Here is a 21059-nt window from a genome sequence, read left to right on the forward strand (position 1 = left end):
ACAATGGTAGAACGGATGTGAGAGCTGACCCCACACCTGCCTTCAGTGATATCTGTTATAGGGATATGTATTCACTATGGTAATGATGATCTCAGGCTCCTGAGGTCAAGCCCCATGTTGGGCTGTGCTCAGCAGGGAGCCTGCCACACCCCATCCTGCTCCCTCTGCTGCTCCCCCTGCTTGTGTACTCGTGCTCACTCGCTTGCTCTCTGTTGAATAAATAAAATCTTTAAAAAAATAAAATAAATGATGATCCAATTATCAGTAAGTAGCAACATTAGAATTTTAATTTTGGGGATCTCTGGGTGGCGCAGCAGTTTGGCGCCTGCCTTTGGCTCAGGGCGCGATCCTGGAGACCCGGGATCGAATCCCACATCGGGCTCCCGGTGCATGGAGCCTGCTTCTCCCTCTGCCTATGTCTCTGCCTCTCTCTCTCTCTCTATCATAAATAAATAAAAATTTTTAAAAAAAGAAAAAAAAGAATTTTAATTTTGTATCCCAGCATTATGCTGTATCTGTCGAAGCATCAAGAAATACCTGGCTTGTGTTCTATTTTATTTAGATACGCTGGCAAAATGGCATTATCTTAAAGTGGTAGTTCTTTTATATTAGACTATCTGGTGTGTGTTCAGAGCTTTTAATGATGCTATATTCCCAAATAATGCTTGCATTTGTAACCAGAGATCAGAATAATTGTTTACATGTTACCAGTTAATAGTATGTTTTGAAACATATAGAAACTACCCACTGAATTAGAATTTTTTTAAGATTTATTTATTTTACAAAGGAGAGAGTTCACACTTGAATTGGTGGGGGAGGGGCAGAGGGAAAGAAAGAGAATCTCAAGGAGACTCCATGCTGAGCATAACCTCATGACCCATGAGATCATGACTTGAGCCACAACCAAGAGTCAGATGCTTAACTTACTGAGCCACCCAGGTGCCCTGACAGAATTAGATTTTTATTAAAGCTCTATTAATTCCTTATACTATTGTATAGGTGGTGAAATTATTAAAGGTTATTGATGATTTCATATTGAAAATAGTAGTAAATTCTTCCTAAATGCTTTCTGTTTTTAATAATTTCTTCAGAATTCGAGCTAATAAAAATGATGAATGAAATTCAAAGTAATTTAAAATGCCTTGGTCTTTTGGAGCCTTATTTCTGGAAAAAGGGAGAAGCCTGTGCAGTAAGAGGATCAGATACTATGTGGTATCGAGGCAAGGTAATGGAAGTTGTTGGCGGCACTATTAAGGTGAGTCCAATACTCTTGTGACTAAGGCTAGATACTGTAATGTAAGTGGTCTTTAGAGACTAAATATATGAAAGTTTGATTAGAACATGTATTAATGAGATCAGTCTTGTAGGAAGCTTGGTCAGATACATTACACATTTATTTGTAATAATTTTTATTTTGGGGGCACCCTGGCTGGCTTAGTTTAATAAGCAGAGTGTGCATCTCTTAATCTTAGATTTGAGCCCTACATTGGGTATAGAGATTACTTAAAAATAAATAAATATATAATTTTGGGGGCACCTGGATGGCTCAGTTAGTTAAGTGTCTGGCTCAGGTCATGATCTCAGGGTCCTGAGATGAAGCCTCATGTCAGGCTCTATGTTCAGCAGGGAATCTGCTTCTCCTTCTCCTCCCTCACTCCCTGTACTCATGAACACATACACACACATGTGCTTTCTCTCTCTCAAATAAAATCTTTTTAAAAATGCAATGTTTAATAAGTAAATAAGATTTTTTTAACTTCAAGTATATTTGTTAACTTGAATAACCAAAAACATTTCCAGGTAGGGATTTGAGCTCTGGTACTTTAATGGTACCACTTATCTGTATGCATAGTATTAAATAAAGCAACTTGTTTTCAATATATTTTATGTTTCCTTAGCAAATTTGGTTACAGCCCAGTTTACCCTTTCACAATAATGGTTAATTTACCTTTCCAGGGTCCTGAGATAATACTTGAGTTTCCTATAAGATCTTCAGAAAGAATTATGTATTTTGAAAAGCTGTATATAAAAGTATAGATGAAAATACCTCCATTTGCAGTGAATTAAATAATGAAATTGATAAAATACTTCATAAGACATTCAGCACTTGAGACTTTTAGGAGAGGAGGAAAAATTAAGAAAAGTTTTCTGTTTCTACTTGCACAAGAATTTAATTACCTACTTGATGATGATACCTAACAATTACATAGCACTTTAAGTTTTTAAGCTTCTTTCACATGTGTGCATTCATAATTTATAATTTGTTTCCAACTATCATAGAAGTAGATTATTCCCATTTTACTGATAAGAAAATTAACATTTAGATCCAATGACATGCCCAAGGTCACTGTATCAGTGGGTGGTGATGCTGGAATTCATATCCGTGTATCTGATTCCTAAACCTCCTGTCTAAGTCATGTTCTTTTTCTGCTGGATTACAAACTTTAACTGATTTTGATAGAAGCCAAATGGTTTCAAATTTTCAATATATAAGCATATGGATACTTAAAGATTCATGGGTTACAAATGAGTCTGGTTTCACATACATTTGATTGTTCAGGTAACCAACCAATTTTAATATAAAAGTAAACTAAAATCCAATTTTTATCAAGTTATAATCCATGAACTTTACCTATATGGGATCCACTTAGATAAGATGGTTGATGAGCTTTATTTTTGCTCATACTAATATCTGTTTTAAAATTTTATTTAAAGTACTTTGGTATTTTAATAAAAGTTTATCCTATGATCTGCATTAAGAAATACTACATTAGGGGCACCTTGCCATCTCAACCAGTGAAGCATGCAACTCTTGATCTCAGCGTTGTGAGTCTGAGCCCCATGTTGGGTGTAGAGATTATTTAAAAGTAAAATCTTTAAAAAAATAAAAGAAATATTACATTAAGTTGTACTCTAACTACCTCGGATGTACTCAGATACCTTTCATTCAATTCTGTTTCATTTCTTAAAATGTTGATTGTCAAGCCAACCCAATTAAACAGTGATATATGTTAAATTCATTACACTGGAGCAAAAGAAATAACTTACTGACATTCCTTATTACTAAATTTAGAAGTTGAATTATCATAAATAAAGCATTTCAAAAATGGGCTGTTGAGGACTCCTGGGTTCTGGTTGCATTTATAAGGAGCTTGGAAGTTGCCACATCATTCTAACAAGTAAAAAGCTGAACGAACTGAAAAATCAACAACTCTTATTGGATCCATAACAGAGAGAGTATACAGGGTAAGCCACTGCGCCAAAATTAGAGTCAGGCAAATATAGGGAATTACACCTTATAGGAGCAGAAACTCAAAACTGGAAGTGAAATTGATGTATTCAGTGTGGACCACTCTGTAAGTTAAAAACTTAAGTGTGACCCAGTCATAGGAAGGCTTCCTACAATTCTGTGGCATTTACCTTCAGGTATTCAGCCTGATTCTCACAATAAACATTCGAGAAAAATCCCCTCATATTTCTATCATCAAGATCTTTTGAAATATGCCAGAGCATTGTTTTTTTTTTGTTTTGTTTTGTTTTTGTTTTTTTTGTAATTTGGCCTGCCCCTGGAAAACTAGTTTGCTAGCTAGAATATTATCAGCCTAACTGACCTAGGAGAAAGGAAAGTACCCAATTCCAGTTATCTCTGGCCTTTCACATGGAATAAAGGATATACCCAAATTCAGCTCACTTTATCCATCCTCTCCCATGCCTAAAAGAGAAGAACAAAAATGAGACACACTTATGAAATTTATAGACTAGAGTCATAGGCCCACTAAGGGACTAAGATCTATTTATAGGGCTACAGAACACCTCTCCTTCCTTTACACTTTACTACCACATTACTAAAAGCCTATTTATGGCAATTTTTTTTTACACAGTCCATCATATCCAACTTCCAAGAAAAAAATTACAGTCAAAAGAGTATGGTATTAACATAAAAACAGACACATAGATCAGTGGAACAGAATAGAAAGCTCAGAAATAAACCCATGCATAAATGGTCAATTTATGACTAAGGAGCAAAGAATATACACTGGGGAAAGGACAGTCACTTCAATAAATGGTATTAGGAAAACCGGACGGTCACATGCAAAAGAATGAAATTAGATTATATCTTATACTGTACACAAAAATTAAAGTGGATCAAAGATTTGAATGTAAGACCTAAAATCATAAAACTCCTGGAAGAAAACACAAGCAATAACTCCTTGTAGCCAAAGCAAAAATAAACAACTGAGACTACATCAAATGAAAAAGAGTCTCCACAGCAAAGGAAACCATCAATAAAATGAAAGACAACTTACCAAATGGGAGAAAATATTTGCAAATCACATATCTGATATGGTGCTAATATTCAAAATATATAGAAACCCGTACAATACAATAGCAAAAAACAATCCAATTAAAAAATGGATAGGGGATCTGAATGGACGTTTTTGCAAAGAAGACATACAGATGACCAGCACATGCATGAAAATGTGCTCAAAATCACTGATCTTTAGGGAAGTGCAAATCAAAACCACGATACCTCATATCTGTTAGAATGACTTATCAAAAAGTAAGCAATAAAAGTTAGAACATGGAGAAAAGGGAACCCTTGTGCACTGTTGTTGGCATGTGAATTGGTACAGCCACGATGGAAAACACTACGGAATTTCCTCAAAAAAATAAAATGGAACTATCATATCCAGAAATTCCACTTCTGGGTATTTAGCTGAAAGAAATGAAAACACTAACTGAAAAAGATATATGCAACCCCATGTTCATCGTAGCATTATTTTTAATAGCTATAATATAGAAGGAACCTAAGTGTCTATTGATGAATGAATAAGGAAAATGGAATATGCATACAATGGGAAATTATTCAGTCATTAAAAAATCTTGCCATTTGCAATAGCACAAATGGACCTATAGGGCATTATGCTAAGTGAAATAAGTCAGACAAATACGTATGATTTCATTTATTTGTGGAATATAAAAAAATACGATCAATAAAAAAGAATACAGGTAATAGATCAGTGGTTGCCAGAAGTGGAGGGTTGTGGGCATGCAAAATGAGTGAAAGGATCAACTAGGTCAAACTTCTAGCTATAAAATAAATCATGAGGATCTAATGAACAGCATGGTGACTATAGTTAATGATATATATTTGAAAGCTGCTAAGACTAAATCTTAGTTTTCCTCACACAAAAATAATTATGTATTGCAATGGATGTTAACTAGATTTATTGTGGTGATCATTTCACAGTATATACAAATATCAAGTCATGTTGCATACCTAAAACTAATGTCAATTAAATTTTTAAAAAGGAAAAAATCACAACTGGAAGAGACAGAGATACATCAGAACAAAACATGACAGGGATGATGGAATTATCGGAATGAGAATTTAAGATAACTATGATTAATATGCTAAGACTTCTCATAGATACAGAAGACCATGTGCAAGACAATGGGCAGTGTAAGCAAAGACATAAAAATGCTAAGAAAAAAAAGTAGAGATCAAAAATAAAAATGAACGCATTTGATGGTATTAATTACTAGGAGACTGGACACAGATGACATGTATCAATAGAGACTTCTAAAATTGAAAAAGAGAACAAAGACTGAAAAAGCATAACCAAATACCCGAGGATTGTGAGACAACTACAAAAGGATATGGGATATTTATAGTGGGAATACCAGTAGGAGAAGAATGAAGGGATTGAAAGAAGTATTTTAAACAACTATGACTAAGAATTTCCCCCAAATTAATGTCAGACACACCCAGAGATCCAGGAGCTAAGAGCATACCAACCAGGATAAATGCAAAAACAAAAACAAATTAAAAAAACTACACCTGGGCATATCGTTTCAAACTAAAGAAAATGGGGAAACTACAGAAAAAAAAAAAAAAATTCTGAAATAAGCCAGAGGGAAAAAGCACCTCACCTATAGAGGAACAAAGATAAGAATTACATTCAACTTCTCCTCAGACACCATACAAAGAAGAATGTAGATTGGAATATTTAAAATCTTGAGAAAAACACCCCATCCCACCAACCTAGAATACTGTGCCCTGTAAAAGTATCCTTCAAACTGAATGAGAAACACAAATTGAACTTGCGGCTAGTAGACCTGGCTTTCAAGAAATACTAAAAGAAATCTTTGGGGTGCCTTGGTGGTTCAGTCTATTAAATGCCTGCCTTCAACCTGCCCTACGACCCAGAAATTGCACTGTTGGGGATTTACCCCAAAGATACAGATGCAATGAAACGCCGGGACACCTGCACCCCGATGTTTATAGCAGCAATGTCCACAATAGCCAAACTGTGGAAGGAGCCTCGGTGTCCATCGAAAGATGAATGGATAAAGAAGCTGTGGTCTATGTAGACAATGGAATATTACTCAGCCACTAGAAAGGATGAATACCCACCATTTGCTTCAAAGTGGAGGGACCTGGAGGGTATTATGCTGAGTGAAATAAGTCAATCGGAGAAGGACAAACATATGTTCTCATTCATTTGGGGAATATAAATAATAGTGAAAGGGAATATAAGGGAAGGGAGAAGAAATGTGTGGGAAATATCAGAAAGGGAGACAGAACATAGACTCCTTACTCTGGGAAACGAACTAGGGGTGGTGGAAGGGGAGGAGGGTGGGGGGTGGGGGTGACTGGGTGACGGGCACTGAGGGGGGCACTTGAGGGGATGAACACTGGGTGTTATTCTGTATGTTGGCAAAGTGAACACCAATAAAAAATTTATTATCAAAAATTAAATAAATGCCTGCCTTCAGCTCAGATTATAATCCCAGGGTCCTGAGATCGAGCCCTGCATCAGGATCCCTGCTCAGTGGAGAGCCTGCTTCACCTTCTCCCTTTGCCCCTCCACCCTAATCGTGCTTGCTCTCTCTCACTCTATCTCAAATCTTAAGAAAAAAAAAAAAGTATTTAAAAAGAAGGAAGATAATAAAGTAGGTCTGAGTTTCTGAAGAAGGAATAATAAAGATAAAACTTATAGTGGGGCCCCTGGGTGGTTCAGTAGGTTAAGTGCCTGACTCTTGATTTTCAGTTCAGGTCATAATCTCAAGGTCATGAGATTGAGCCTCATGTCAGGCTCCACACTGAGTGTGCAACCTCCTTAAAGTTCTCTCTCCTCCCTCTGCCCCTCCCTGCATATGCTCTCTAAAAAGATAAATAAAACTTGTAGTTTTCTTATTCTTAATAGATGTAGCATAATAGCTCAAAGAAACAGCAACAGTGTATTCAACTACATATGAATATGTCATATACATAAACCATATGCACACTTAAGTATAAGTGAAATGAATGACCATGGTACAAGGAATGGAAGAGGAATTTGGGTTGTTTTCTTATTTTATGCCACAATACCTGTAAAGTGGTATGATGTTATGTGAAAGTAGACTTGGATTCAGTGTAAATGTTTAATAATAATAATTCAGTATTATAGTAAATGGCAACCACTAAAAAATGCTTTTTAAAAAGTATAATTGACACACTAGGAAACAAAATGCAATCATATAAGATGCTCAGTTTACAAGAGACAAAAAAATGAAAAAAATAACAAAAGCAACAAATAGAAAACAGTAGCAAATATATTGGATATTAATCTAGCCATATCAGTAATTGCTTTGAAGATCAGTGCTTTAAATGCACCAATTTACTATATGTTGTCTATAAAAAACTCACTTGAAATATAAGATATATAGATTAAAAATAAATGGATAGAGGAAAATATTTTATGTCAACACTAATCAAAAGAGTGCAGAGTAGCTATAATAATTTCAGAGTAGATTTCAAAGCAGGAAAGACATCAGGGATAAAGAAGGGCATTACTTAAAGGGGTCAGTTCTCTATGTGCCTCACAACAGAGTCAGCCTACATCAGGCAAAAACTAATAGAATTACAAGAAGAAATAGATGTACCCACTATCATATTTGTGGACTTCAACACCCCTCTATCAGAAATGGGAAAGTCTAGCAAGCAGAAAATCAGCAAGGACATAGTTGAACTCAAAACACCATCAATCAACTGGATAGAATTGGCATCCTTGGACTAATTCATCAAACAACAGCAGAATATGTATTCTCAAGCTCATATGGAACATTTACCAAGATATACCACATTCTGAGCCATAAAACACACCGTAAGTTTAAAAGGGTAGAAATCAAATGCTTTCAGTCCACAATGTAATTAAACTAGAAATCAGTAACAGATGGATAACCGGAAAATCCCAAAATACATAAGATATTTAATAACAAACTTCTAAATAACACATGAGTCAAGGAAGAAATCTCGAGAAATTTAAAGATATTTTGAACTAAAAAATGAAGACACAATTATCAAAACTTATGAGGGGCACCTGGGTGGCTCAGTCATTTAAGTGTCTGACTCTTGATTTCAGCTCAGGTCATGATCTCAGGGTCCTGAGGTCAAGCCCTGCATCAGGCTCTGCACTGAACATGGAGCCTGCTTAACATTCTGTCTCTGCCTCTCTCCCTTACACTCTCTCCTTTTTTCTCAAATAAAATGCCAAAACTTATTAGATGCAGTAAAAGCAGTGCTTAGAGGGAAATTAATAGCGCTGAGTGCATAGATCAGAAAAGAACAAAGATTAAAATCAATTTTTCAGGGACACCTGAGTGGCTCAGTAGTTGAGCGTCTGCCTTTGGCTCAAGTCGTTATCCCAGGGTCCTGGGATTGAGTTCTGCATTGTGCTCCCCATAGGGAGCCTGCCTCTCCCTCTGCCTATGTCTCTGCCTCTCTGTGTTTGTCATGAATAAATAAAATCTTTAAAAAGATAAAATCAATTTTCCAAGTTTTCACCTTAGAAAACTACAAAAAGACATCCAAAGTAAGTTGAAAAAATAAGAATTTGAGCAGAAATCAATGAAATTGAAAACAAAAGAAAATCTTTGAGATTAAAAGTGGTTTCACTTTCCAAAAAAAAAAAAAAAGTGGTTTCACTGAAAACATCAGTGCAGTCAATAAGCCTCCAGCCAGGCTAAGAAAAAAGAGGACGCAAATTACTAATATCAGAAATGAAAGAGGAGATACTAATAGATTCTAAGCACATCAAAAGATAATGAAGGAATACTATGAATAGCTTTGTGCTCACAAATTTGATAAGCTAGATGAACAAATTCCTTAAATGACACAATCTGCCAAAATTCACACAAGAAGAAGTAGGAAGACTGAATAGTCCTATATCTAATAAAGAAATTGAATTTCGAAGGTAATTGATAACCTTCCCCAAAAAAACTCACCTGGCCCACATGGATTAATTGGTGAATTCTTCCAAATATTTAAGGATGATATTTTACCTCTCTACAGTCTCTTCAGGGAATAGAAACAGAGGAAAGACTTCCTGATTCATTCTGTGAGGCCAGCATTACCATAATACAAAAACCAGACGATGACATTAAAAGAAAAGAAAGCTAAAAAAAAAAAAAAAGAAAAAAGAAAAGAAAAGAAAGCTGCAGACCAGTATTTCTCAGGAACATATGCAAAAATCCTCAACAAAATATTAGCAGATCAAATCCACAATGTATAAAAATAATTATGTATATATCATGACCAAATGGGAGTTATCCCAGGTATTTAAGGCTGAATCAACATTTGAATATCAGGTAATGTAACCTATCACATTAACAGGCTAAAAAAGAAAAATCACACCATCATATCAGTTAGATGCCAAAGAAGCATTTGAGAGGATCTACACTCTTTCATGCTAAAAACTCTGTAATAGGAATAGAGGGGAACTTTCTCCCCTGATAAAGGCTAACTACAAAAAACCTACAGCTGATATCATACTTTAAGAGAACCTCAAGACTTTCCCACTAGGATGAGGAGCAAGGCAAAGATGTTCCCTCTTAAAACTCCTTTTCAACATTATACTAGAAGTACTAGCTAATGCAATAAGATCAAAGAAAAGATAGACTGGGAAGGAAGAAATAACACTTTGTTCACAAATGACATGTTTATCTGTATAAAAAATGCAAAAGAATCGTCAAGAAAATTCCTGGAACTATAAGCAATTATAACAAAGTTGCAGGATATAGGGTTAACATACAAAAGTCAATCACTTTCCTGTAGACCAGCAATGAACAAGTAGAATTTGAAATTAAGAACACAATACCATTTACATTAGCAACCCCCAAAACAAAATACTTAGGTACAACTGTAACAGAGTATGTCGATCTATATGAGGAAATTGCAAAACTCTGTTGAATAAAATCAAAATAAGCAGAGGGTTATTCCGTGTTCATGAATAGGAGGACTCAATATCAAAATGTCAGTTCTTCCCAACTTGATCTATATAGTCAATGCAGTCTCAACCAAAATTCCAGCAGGTTATTTTGTGGATATCAAAAAATTGATTAAAGAGCTTATATGGAGAGGCAAAAGACCCAGAGGCACCAACAAAATATTAAAGAAGAAGAAAAAACACTAATGCTATCTGACCTCAAGACTTACTATAAGGTAAAAAAAAAAAAAAAAAAAAGACTTACTATAAGGTTATAGTTATTGAGACATTGTGGTATTAGCAAAATAATAAACAAATGGATCAATGGAATAGAATAAAGAGCCTAGAAATAGACCCATGTAAATGTCAACTGATACTTGACGAAGGAGTAAAGGCAATACAACTAAGCAAGATTATTTTTGCAACAAATGCTGCTGGAACAAGTGGACATCCACATGCAAAAACTGGATCTAGACTTTTACACCCATTTATACCCTTCACAAAAATTAATTCAAAATAGATCACAGATCTAAATGTAAAACACAAAACTATAAAACTCCTAGAAAATAGCGGAGAAAATCTCAGTGATCTTGAGTATGGTAATGACTTCTTAGATACAGCACCAAAGGCATGACCCACAAAAGAAATAAGGAATAAGCTGGGGGTGCCTGGGTGGCTCAGTTAAGTGTCTGCCTTCAGCTCACGTCATGATCCAGGGTTCTGGGATTGATCCCCGCATAGAGTTCCCTGGTCAGCGGGGAGTCTGCTTCTCCTTTCTTTGCCTCTTCCCTGGCTTAATGCGTGCTTGCCCCAGCCGCTCTCTCAGTCACTCTCAAGTAAAAAAAAAAAAAAAAAAAATTGAAGAATAAGTTGGACTTCATTTAAATTAAAAGCTTCCCCTCTGTGAAAGCCAGTATGAAAAGAATGAGAAGACTTGAGAAGATAAGTCACACACTGGAAGAAAATATTTGCAAAAGACATATCCGATAAAGACTGTTTTCCAAAATGTACAAAGAAATCTTAAAATTCAACAAGAAAACCAATATATTTATTTATTAAATGTAAATCAGTGCTCCTAAAATATTTAGAAAAACTAAATTGTCTTCAAAAATAATCAAGGAATTTGTAAATCTAATAAGACTGGTTTTTAAAAAAAACACTGGTTTGTGGATAAAGAAACTTGACAATTAAATTTAATACACTGGGATGAAGGAATAGGGTTTCTTTTTTCTAGAAATTTTTCAGATTCAGATATAGAAATTTTTCTAGGATGTCTTTGTTTTATACACCAAAGAGTCCCTTCTGGCCCCTAGTTTTTAATAGTAAATTTAAATTATAAATTTGTCCTATTTCAGGTACAATATTTAGATCATGGATTCACCGAGAAGATTCCACAGTGTCATCTTTACCCTATTTTACTATATCCTGATACACCCCAGTTTTGTATTCCATGTCAGCTCTGTAATACCAAACCTGTGAGTAAATTGCAGTTTGTGGGATGATTAATTTTAAATATTGTCCTTTTTATTAACAGTATTTTCTAAAAATTAGAATGTAAGATGAAATCCCTTTTAGTTGCAGCAAAAATAATAAAATACTTAGAAGTAAGTTGAATAAGACAGCTAAAAGGCCTTTATGAAGAGCACTACTGTGTTTCATAAAGGCCACAGATCAACTGAAGGATATAAAAAAATCATCTGAATAAGTGAAGAGACCTATTATCTTCATAGATGAGAAAGTGTAAGATTGTTAAAATTAGTAATTTCTTCACATAAAATCATAACCGATTTAAAGCTGGAAATTAGATAAAGGAATGGTATTTTATCTTTTGCTACATAACAAATTAAGCTAAAACTTAGTGGTATAAATTAACAAATTTTCTTTCCCTCATTCAGTTTCTGTGGGTCAGGGATTGGGAGCAGTTTAGCTGGGTGATTCTGGCTCAGGGTCCCTACTAATGCTGCAATGAATGTCATCTGAAGGATTCACTAAGATAGAGGAGGCCCCAATTCTTTGCTATGTGAACCTCTTAACATAAAAACACAATCACAGCTCCTTAATAAATATATACTATAGGCATTAGACAAGCAGCACATTGTCATATTGATGTTTTAAGAAAAAGTTTTGTGATGCTTTGTTTTTAATGTAGGTTTATATTTTTAAAGCATAAAATGTTTCAAGAGAACTATGGGGGAAGCTCAGGTAAATTATTAGTTCCTTCAGATCATTTTTATCATATACTCATGATATTCTCTTAAAACTGCTTGTATATTTTATACTACTGTCTACTGTTATCTGTTTATGCCTACTTTTATATTTCTTCATTTGCCTTCTGTCATATTTTTTGAAAGTGTGAAAGAATCTGAGTTTATTAATCCCAAATAGGTTGGGAATGTCTGGCAACCAGATGCAGTAGAACTCCTTCAGGAACTGCTTTCAAAGAGAGAGGTGGAAATTCACATTATGGTAATTTATATTTAAAGCATATATTGTTGATTTAAATTATTTGCTATAAAGTGTTGTAGATAACATAATTTGAGGGATATTTTTATGACAAGCCATGTTCCTTGTGAATATACTTATTAACACAGAAAAGTCACTACTTTGGTTTCTAGGATTGTTTTAAATAAACCTAAATTTGAGCAAGTTCCTAAGAACTTCTGTAAGCACTAAAGTCAGTAGCTGATTCTTTATTAACAACTCACCAGGAAGCATTATCAAAGATTTGGAGATGTTTTTAAATACATGTAGTAGTTTTCAGGATATTACCATGTATGTAGCACTGTGTTGGGTGCAGGTAATCCCTGTCCTCAATTTACCTTGTTAGTGAAACAACTAGATACAAGTTATAAACCTAAAAATTTCACACTACAAAGTAACATGCCAAGAGCCAAGGCAGGGGCATGCCCAGAGTGTGGAGTGTTCAAGGACTGGCAGAGAAGCCACTGGGGCTGGAGCAGAAGGAGCAAGACAGAACAGTTGGAGATGGGAGAAGATTTGTGAAAGTTTCAGCTGTCAAGCGGACACAGGCAGCCACTTGAGGACTTGAGCAAAGGCGTGACATGACTTACCCTTATATTCCAGTATTTTCACTCTGCTCTGCTGAGAAAAACTGGAGAATAGAAAAGATAGGAGCAAGGATATCTACTGGAAAGCAATTACAGTAACTCACTAGAGACAATAGGACTAAGGTAGTACCAAGTGTAGTCAAAGAGAAATGATCAGCGTGTCAGCTGTGTACATGTTCATTACCTAATAACTGTTAACGGGGACTTAAGAATTTTATTTTATTTTTTATTTTTTTAAAGATTTATTTATTTATTTATTTATTTATGATAGAGAGAGAGAGAGGCAGAGACACAGGAGGAGGGAGAAGCAGGCTCCATGCCAGGAGCCCGATGCGGGACTCGATCCCGGGACTCCAGGATCGCGCCCTGGGCCAAAGGCAGGCGCTAAACCGCTGAGCCACCCAGATACCCCCGACTTAAGAATTTTAAAGCTAGGGATGTCTGGGTGGCTCAGAAGTTGACCATCTGCCTTTGGCTTAGGGCATGATCATGGGTCCGGGGATCGAGTCCCGCATCGGGGTCCCTGTCAGGAGCCCACTTCTCCCTCTGCCTGTGTCTCTGCCCCTCTCTCTGTCTCTCTCATAAATAAATAAATAAAATCTTTAAAAAAAATAATTTTAAAGCCATTACCATAACTCCTTCTAGACTGTCATTAATTTCTTTGGATTCTTGCCAATTCTGGATTTTTAACAAAACTTCATTTCTTTACCTCTGAATATATCTTTTCAAACTTATCCTTCTGCTTAGTATAAGATGATGTAATTTTTTAGCAAATAACCAGAAAATTCCCTACCTTGTGGATATGTAGGTATACTTTACAGAAACCATGACAGTAGTATTACTGGTAAACTATGATCATCAGAAATCTAATTTCATATCTCCCTACTCTAAAATTTTAATCTTCAAACAGACTTTTTTATAGTAATAATCTTGTTTATTGAATTTAAATAGGAATTACCTGAAAACCCATGGGAGAAAGTATCTATTCATCTCTATTTTGATGGAATGTCACTTTCTTATTTTATGGCATACCATAAATATTGTACTTTTGAGCATTCTGAAGAAATACTGAAAGAAGTAAGTGAGCAATTTTTCTATAAAAATCTAAAGTGTAAAAAAAATCTCAACTGTAGAAAACAATCTGGATAAAACGTCATGCTTTGCCTTACACTTCAAGTCTTCAGTATGATTCTGGGTGTCTGATATGTTGAGTAAAGAGAATCGTAAATTATTTGTTGAGAAAGCAATACACTGTTTAATGCTTTGTAAATGTCCTGAGAAAGACTTTAATTGCACTAAGATTCAGTTAATGTTTATGTGTATCCAAACCTAGTGGAAAGGCCATATGGTGTCGAATGTTGTTTAAATATAGAAATGTAAATTTAAAAATGTTAATAAGATTCACAGTCAGAAAAGGATTCTCTCAGCAGATAAAATGTTTTTTCCTTTTATTTGACATTGTAACATTTCCTCTATTTTGCCTTCCTACAGGAAACTCAGAGCTGGATTTTAAGCTTAGCTTCAATAAAAAGCCCTTTCCATTTTCCCAGTGCTTCTCTTTTTTAATATTTTAAAAAACATAATTAGCATGTTATAGATATGTTTTTCACATTGCAAGATGCCATAAATACTTAATGGAAATAGAGAATCATCATAAGCAATAGCATTAATGTTTTATAAAGCAAGATATTTTTATTTCGAGATTTACAGTTATTAGATTTTTAAATATTCATTTTCCCAACAGTACACAATCATTAATGTTCAGTTATATATAGAAAACTACTTTCTTCTCTCACATAGAAATAATATTTTGTAATAATATTTTGATAATATTTTGTACACATAATTCTCACTGCTAGTTTTTTATAAGCAGAGGGATATGTGTGTGGGGATGGGTGTGCATGTGTATGTATACCCATGTATTTGTATAAAAGATATACCATTTGTTAAACTGGTTTTATAAAGATTACTAAGTCCCTCGCTTTCAGCTGTACTCTTCAGTGTGAACCTTTAAAAGAAAAGGTAAGAACTCCTACTCTCTCTTAATAAATTGCAGTGGTCCTTAAATAGCTCAGGTTTGAACGGCTTGGGTCCACTTACGTGTGAATTTTTTTTACAGTACTGTGAAGGTATATTCTCTTCCTTATGATTTTTCTTAATAACATTTTCTTTTCTCCAGCTTATTTTAAGAATACAGTATATAATACATATAACTTACAAAATATGTGTTAACTGTTTTTGTTATTAGTAATTAAGTTTTTAGGAAGTCAAAAATTATATGTGGATTTTCACCTGTGCAGGAGTGTTGGTACACCTAACTCTCATGTTGTTCAAGGGTTAACTGTAATTACCATTGACATGTGTTTAACATAATTTTGAAGCTTCTTATTGCAGTATTAAGATTACTCTCAAAACATTAGATTTTCCCATAGTTAAAACAACCAAATGAATGCCAGCAAGGACATGCACTCAGTTTTTGTGGGGACGAAATATGAAAGTGCCTTAAAAAATACTATATAGTTGAAAATGGTTTATTTATTAACAATACTATATTATTTCAGAAACTAACAGAGTACAATAAAAAGTACGAGGATGAACGATGGGAAATAAGATTTGAGGTAAGTTTTGTTCCAAATATTTTGGCATCTTTGGACACTTCCTCAATACAAAGGATCTAATATAAGATCAGGAAGTAAGCATTTTCTTTTATAATGGATTTATTGAGATATAATTTAAATACTATAAAATTTACCTTTTTAAAGTGTATAAATTCAGTGGTTTTTAGTATATTCAGAGTTGTGCGATCATCACAGCTATTTAATTCCACAACACTTCATCATCCCAAATAGAAGCCCCATACCAACAGGAGTCACTTCCCATTTTTCCCTTTCCCAGTGTCCTGGAAACCACTAATTTTGGATTTCTGGATTTTCCTGTCTTTCTTGATTTTCCTATTTTGGACATTTATATAAAGAGAATCATATAATACATAGCCCTTTGTAACCAGCTTCTTTCACTGAATAACATTTTCAAGTTTCATTCATGTTATAGTCATGTATCCTTTTTATTGCTGAATAATATCCCATTGTATAGATGTACCACATTTTATCCATTCATCTATTGGTGGACAGTTGGGTTTCTACCTTTATGCAATTGTGAATAAAGCTTTGAACATTTGCATACAAGTTTTTATAAAGACATCTGTTTTCCCCTCTCTTTTGGTACGGACCTAATTCTTACTAGTGGAATTGCTACGTCATATGGTGACTCTGTTTACCAGTTTGAGGAAATACAAGACTGTTTTCCAAAAGAGATGCACCATTTTACTTTTATACTAGGAATGTACAAGGTTCCATTTTTCCCCATATCCTTATCAACACTTATTATCTGACTTTTTTTTCTGATATCCTTATCAACACTTGTTTTCTGACTTTTTTCCCAGCCATCCTAGGATAGGTATGAAGTGGTATCTCATTGTGGTTATGATTTGCTTTTCTCTTGTGACTGGTAATTACGAACATCTTTTCATGTGCTCTTTGGCCATTTATATATATAATATATATATAGAGAGAGAATATATATACATTTGTATATATATATATATATATATATTTTTTTTTAAGAAATCTCTGCTTAAATACTTTGCCCAGGATTTGACACCAAAAGCAAAGCCAGCAGAAACAAAATTTAACAAGTGGGACTACCTCAAACCAAGAAGCTTCTGCACAGCAGAGGAAACCATCAACAAAATAAAAAGACAGCCTACAGATGGGAGGAGATATTTGTAAATCATATATCTGATAAGGCATTAATATCCAAAACATATAAAGAAATTATACAGCTCAATAGTAAAAAAAAATAAGCCATCTAATTAAAAAGTGGGCAGAGGAACTGAATAGACATTTTTTTCAAAGAAGACATACAAATAACAAAGAGGTACATGTAAAGGTGCTCAGCATCCTTAATTATCAGGAAAATGCAAATTAAAACCACAATGCGGTATCACTCTACACATGGTAGAATGGCCATCATCAAAAACACAAGAGATAAGAAGTGCTGGCAAGAACATGGAGAAAAGAGAACCATCTGCGCCATTAGTGGGAATGTAAACTGGTACAACCATTGTGGAAGACAGTATGGAAGTTCCTTAAAAAATTAAAAATAGGATTATTATTCTAAATTTCACTTCTAGGTATATATCCAAAGGATACAAAATCACTATTCAAAGAAACATCTGTACCTCTATGTCCATTGCAGCATTATTTTCAATAGACATGGAAACAACCTAAGTGTCCGTCAGTGGATGAATGGATAAAGATGTGGGGTGTGTGTGTATGTGTAATCACACATATATATCTTTACATGGTGAAATTGTGTTCTATTCACACATAAAAAGAAAATCTTGCCATTTGTGACAACATGGATGGACCTTGAAGGCATTTTGCAAAGTGAAATAAATCAAATACTGTATGATCTCACTAATATGTGGAATCTAAAAAACTGAACTCATACAGAGAAGAGATCGGTGTTTGCCAGGGAAGGGGAAAGGGGAATGGGTGAGGGCAATCAAAAGATACGGATTTCCAGTTATACATAAGTCCTGGGATGGAATGTACAACATGATTACTATACTTAACACTACTGTATATTTCAAAGTTGCTAAGAGAACAGATCTTAAATATTTTCATCAGAAAAAAAAGTTCTGTAACTATTATGAGATGATTATTATATTTCTATTATATTATTATTATGTCTATATTTAATATATTAAACTTGTGATGATCATTTCACAGTATAAACATATACTAAATTATGCTGTATACCTTGCATTAATACAATGTTCTATGTCAATTATATCTCAATAAAACCAGAAAAAATAGAAAATAAAAATAGAAAAGAATGGAAAAAATCCTCTTCCCATTTTTAGTTGAGTTGATTTTGTTAAATTCTAAGAGTTCTTTATATACTCTGTATCCAAGTTCGTTATCAGATACATGATTTGCAGATGTTTTCTCCCATTCTGTGAGTGGTCTTTTTACTTTCTTAATGGTGTCCTTTAAAGTGCCAAACTTTCTGGGTTGTTTTTTTTTTTTTTTTTTAGGGTTGTATTTATTTATTTGAAAGAGAGAAAGAGAGAGCATGAGTAGGGCAGAGGGAGAGGGAGAGGCAGACTCCCTGCTGAGCAGGGGCTCCATCTAGGACCCTAAGATATGACCTGAGCTGAAGGCAGATGCTTCACCGACTGAACCACCTAGATGCCCCTAAAAGCACCAATGTTTTAAATCTTTGGTTTTGATTTTTGTTTTTGTCATTTGTGCTTTTTGGTGCAGGAAGTGAGAGTTTTAATGAAAGCTTCAGTTACTTATAAGTAGAGTTTTATTCCTGTGATTATAAAAATAACAAATGTGTTATAAAGTGCTTTGTAACAAATCAGCAAAATTTAGCAGTTGTAGTCACTTTTTGCTGAATTTTATTAAGTGGTTCAGACAGGTTTTGTTCTATTTTGCAACCAGTTTGGAAATGCTAAATAGTAATAAAGTAATCTAATTTGAATGTGATTATTTTTGTCTTTTATGCTAATTACCATATTTAAGAATCTTTTAAAACTTAAACACCACCCACATTATTATAATATTTTTGCTTTGACAACTGCTGACTGCCAGAATCCTCTTGGGAATCACATAATTTTTTATTATTGTGTTTTTGGGAGCTTAGAGGGAGCACACTTTTTTTTTTTTGATGATTTTTAACTTAAATCTTCTTTGGTATTTCATATATTATTTTCATTTTTACTATAAAATATGTAGTTATTCTAAAAATAAATGAAATACTAAATAAATATAAATAGAAAAAAGCCCCCCTTTCTGTACCTCAAATAACTCAGTCCCACTAAGCAGTGGCAATTACTATTAACTGTTCGTTAGCCATTCTTCTAGAGTTTTATGTGTATATGTAAATACGTATACATAAATAAATGACTGTTTTAACACAAATTTTTTTTAATTGGGGAAACAAAAGAATATTAAAGATCTTTACTCACATTTTGGACCTAGTAAACAAAATCATTTTGTGGTATTCATTTTCTAAGATAGCTTGCTTTCTGCTAATTGAAAATAAATTGGCAGTGTAATGAATTTTAATGTATTGGATTTCTGTAATAGTCATTCTGAAATTTGAATTTATTTGTGGTGCTTTAGGATTTCTGTAATAGTCATTCTGAAATTTGAATTTATTTGTGGTGCTTTAGGAATTACTTTTGTCTGAAACAGAGACTCCTATTTTACCACCATATTTGCCTTCATCTCTGCCTCCTCCAGAAGAACTCTACGCTGTTCAAGTTAAACATGTTGTCTCACCTAATGAAGTATGTAATCTAAATTATTAGTTGTTGGTTAAAAATATAACAGGAAATATTGATCTTAAACTTTAGGATTGATTCTTCACACTTCCATCTTCCATTTTTTTTTCAAATTTTATTTAAATTCTAATTAGTTGCCCGCCTCCGCCCCAGCCAGCCTGGGGCGGGTGGGGGCGCTAAAAAACAATAAATAAAAAATTTTAAAAAATTAAAAATATTCTAATTAGTTAACATACAGTGTAGTATTGGTTTTAGGAGTAGAATTTTAGTGATTCATCATAGAATTTTAGTGCTCATCATTTTAGTGCAAGTGCCCTCCTTAATGCCCATCACCCATTTAACACATCCACCACCCACCTCCCTTCATCAACCATCATTTTGTTCTCTATAGTTATGAGTCTATTATGGTTTACCTACCTCCTTCACTTATTTTTTTTTCCTCTTCCCTTATGTTCATCTGTTTGGTTTCTTAAATTCCACATGTGAGTGAAATCATATGGTATTTGTCTTTCTCTGACTGATTTATTTCACTTCACACACTCTGGCTCCATCCACGTCATTGCAAATGGCGATAGTTCACTCTTTTTGATGGCTAAGTAATATTCCATTGTATATATGTATCACATCTTCTTTATCCATTCATCAGTCAGTGGACATTTGGTCTCTCTTCATAGTTTGGCTATTGTTGATAATGCTGCTATAAACATCAAAGTGCATGTACCCCTTCAAGTCAGCATTTTTATATTCTTTGGGTAAATACCTAGTAGTGCAATTGCTAGATCACCTTTCTTAACATCTTTGCCAACATCTGTTATTTCCTATGCAGTTAATTTTAGCTGTTCTGACAGGTGTGAGGTAATATCTCATTGGGATTTTGATTTGTATTTCGCTGATGATGAGTCATGTTTAGCCTCTTTTTATGTGTCAGTTAGTCATCTGTATGTGTTCTTTGGAAAAATACCTATTCATGTCTCTGCCCATTTCTTACCTGGACTATTTGGTTTTTTGGGTGTTGAGTTTGATGAAGTTCTTTATGAATTTTGCATACTAAACCTTTTATTAGATGTCATTTGCAAATATATTCTCCCATTCTGTAGGTTGCCTTTTAGGTTTGTTGATCATTTTTTTCACTGTGCAGAGATTTTATCTTGATGAAGCCCCAGTAGTTCAGTTTTGCTTTTGTTCTCTTGCCTCCAGAGATGTATGTAATAAGGAGTTGCTACAGCCGAGGTCAGAGAGGTTGTTGCCTGTGTTCTCATCTAGGATTTTTATGGTTTCCTGTCTCACATTGAGGTGTTTCATCCATTTTGAATTTATTTTTGTGTGTTGTGTAAGAGAATGGTCCAGTTTCATTCTTCTGCATCTTGCTATCCAGTTTCCCCA

General features: G+C 34.2%; 1 protein-coding gene across 1 annotated transcript in view; it reads left to right on the forward strand.

Annotated features, from left to right (window-relative positions):
• Nucleotides 1-21059, forward strand: part of RNF17 (ring finger protein 17) — a 119901-nt gene that overhangs the window by 84287 nt on the left and 14555 nt on the right. Inside the window, exons 26-31 of the mRNA XM_072719741.1 lie at nt 1092-1255; nt 11606-11725; nt 12636-12716; nt 14270-14395; nt 15880-15936; nt 19566-19682. Coding sequence (XP_072575842.1) covers nt 1092-1255; nt 11606-11725; nt 12636-12716; nt 14270-14395; nt 15880-15936; nt 19566-19682 — 665 coding nt within the window. The remainder of the gene's footprint in view (nt 1-1091; nt 1256-11605; nt 11726-12635; nt 12717-14269; nt 14396-15879; nt 15937-19565; nt 19683-21059) is intronic.

This window comes from Vulpes vulpes, chromosome 9 (assembly GCF_048418805.1).
Source record: "Vulpes vulpes isolate BD-2025 chromosome 9, VulVul3, whole genome shotgun sequence".
NCBI classification, from domain to species: domain Eukaryota; kingdom Metazoa; phylum Chordata; class Mammalia; order Carnivora; family Canidae; genus Vulpes; species Vulpes vulpes.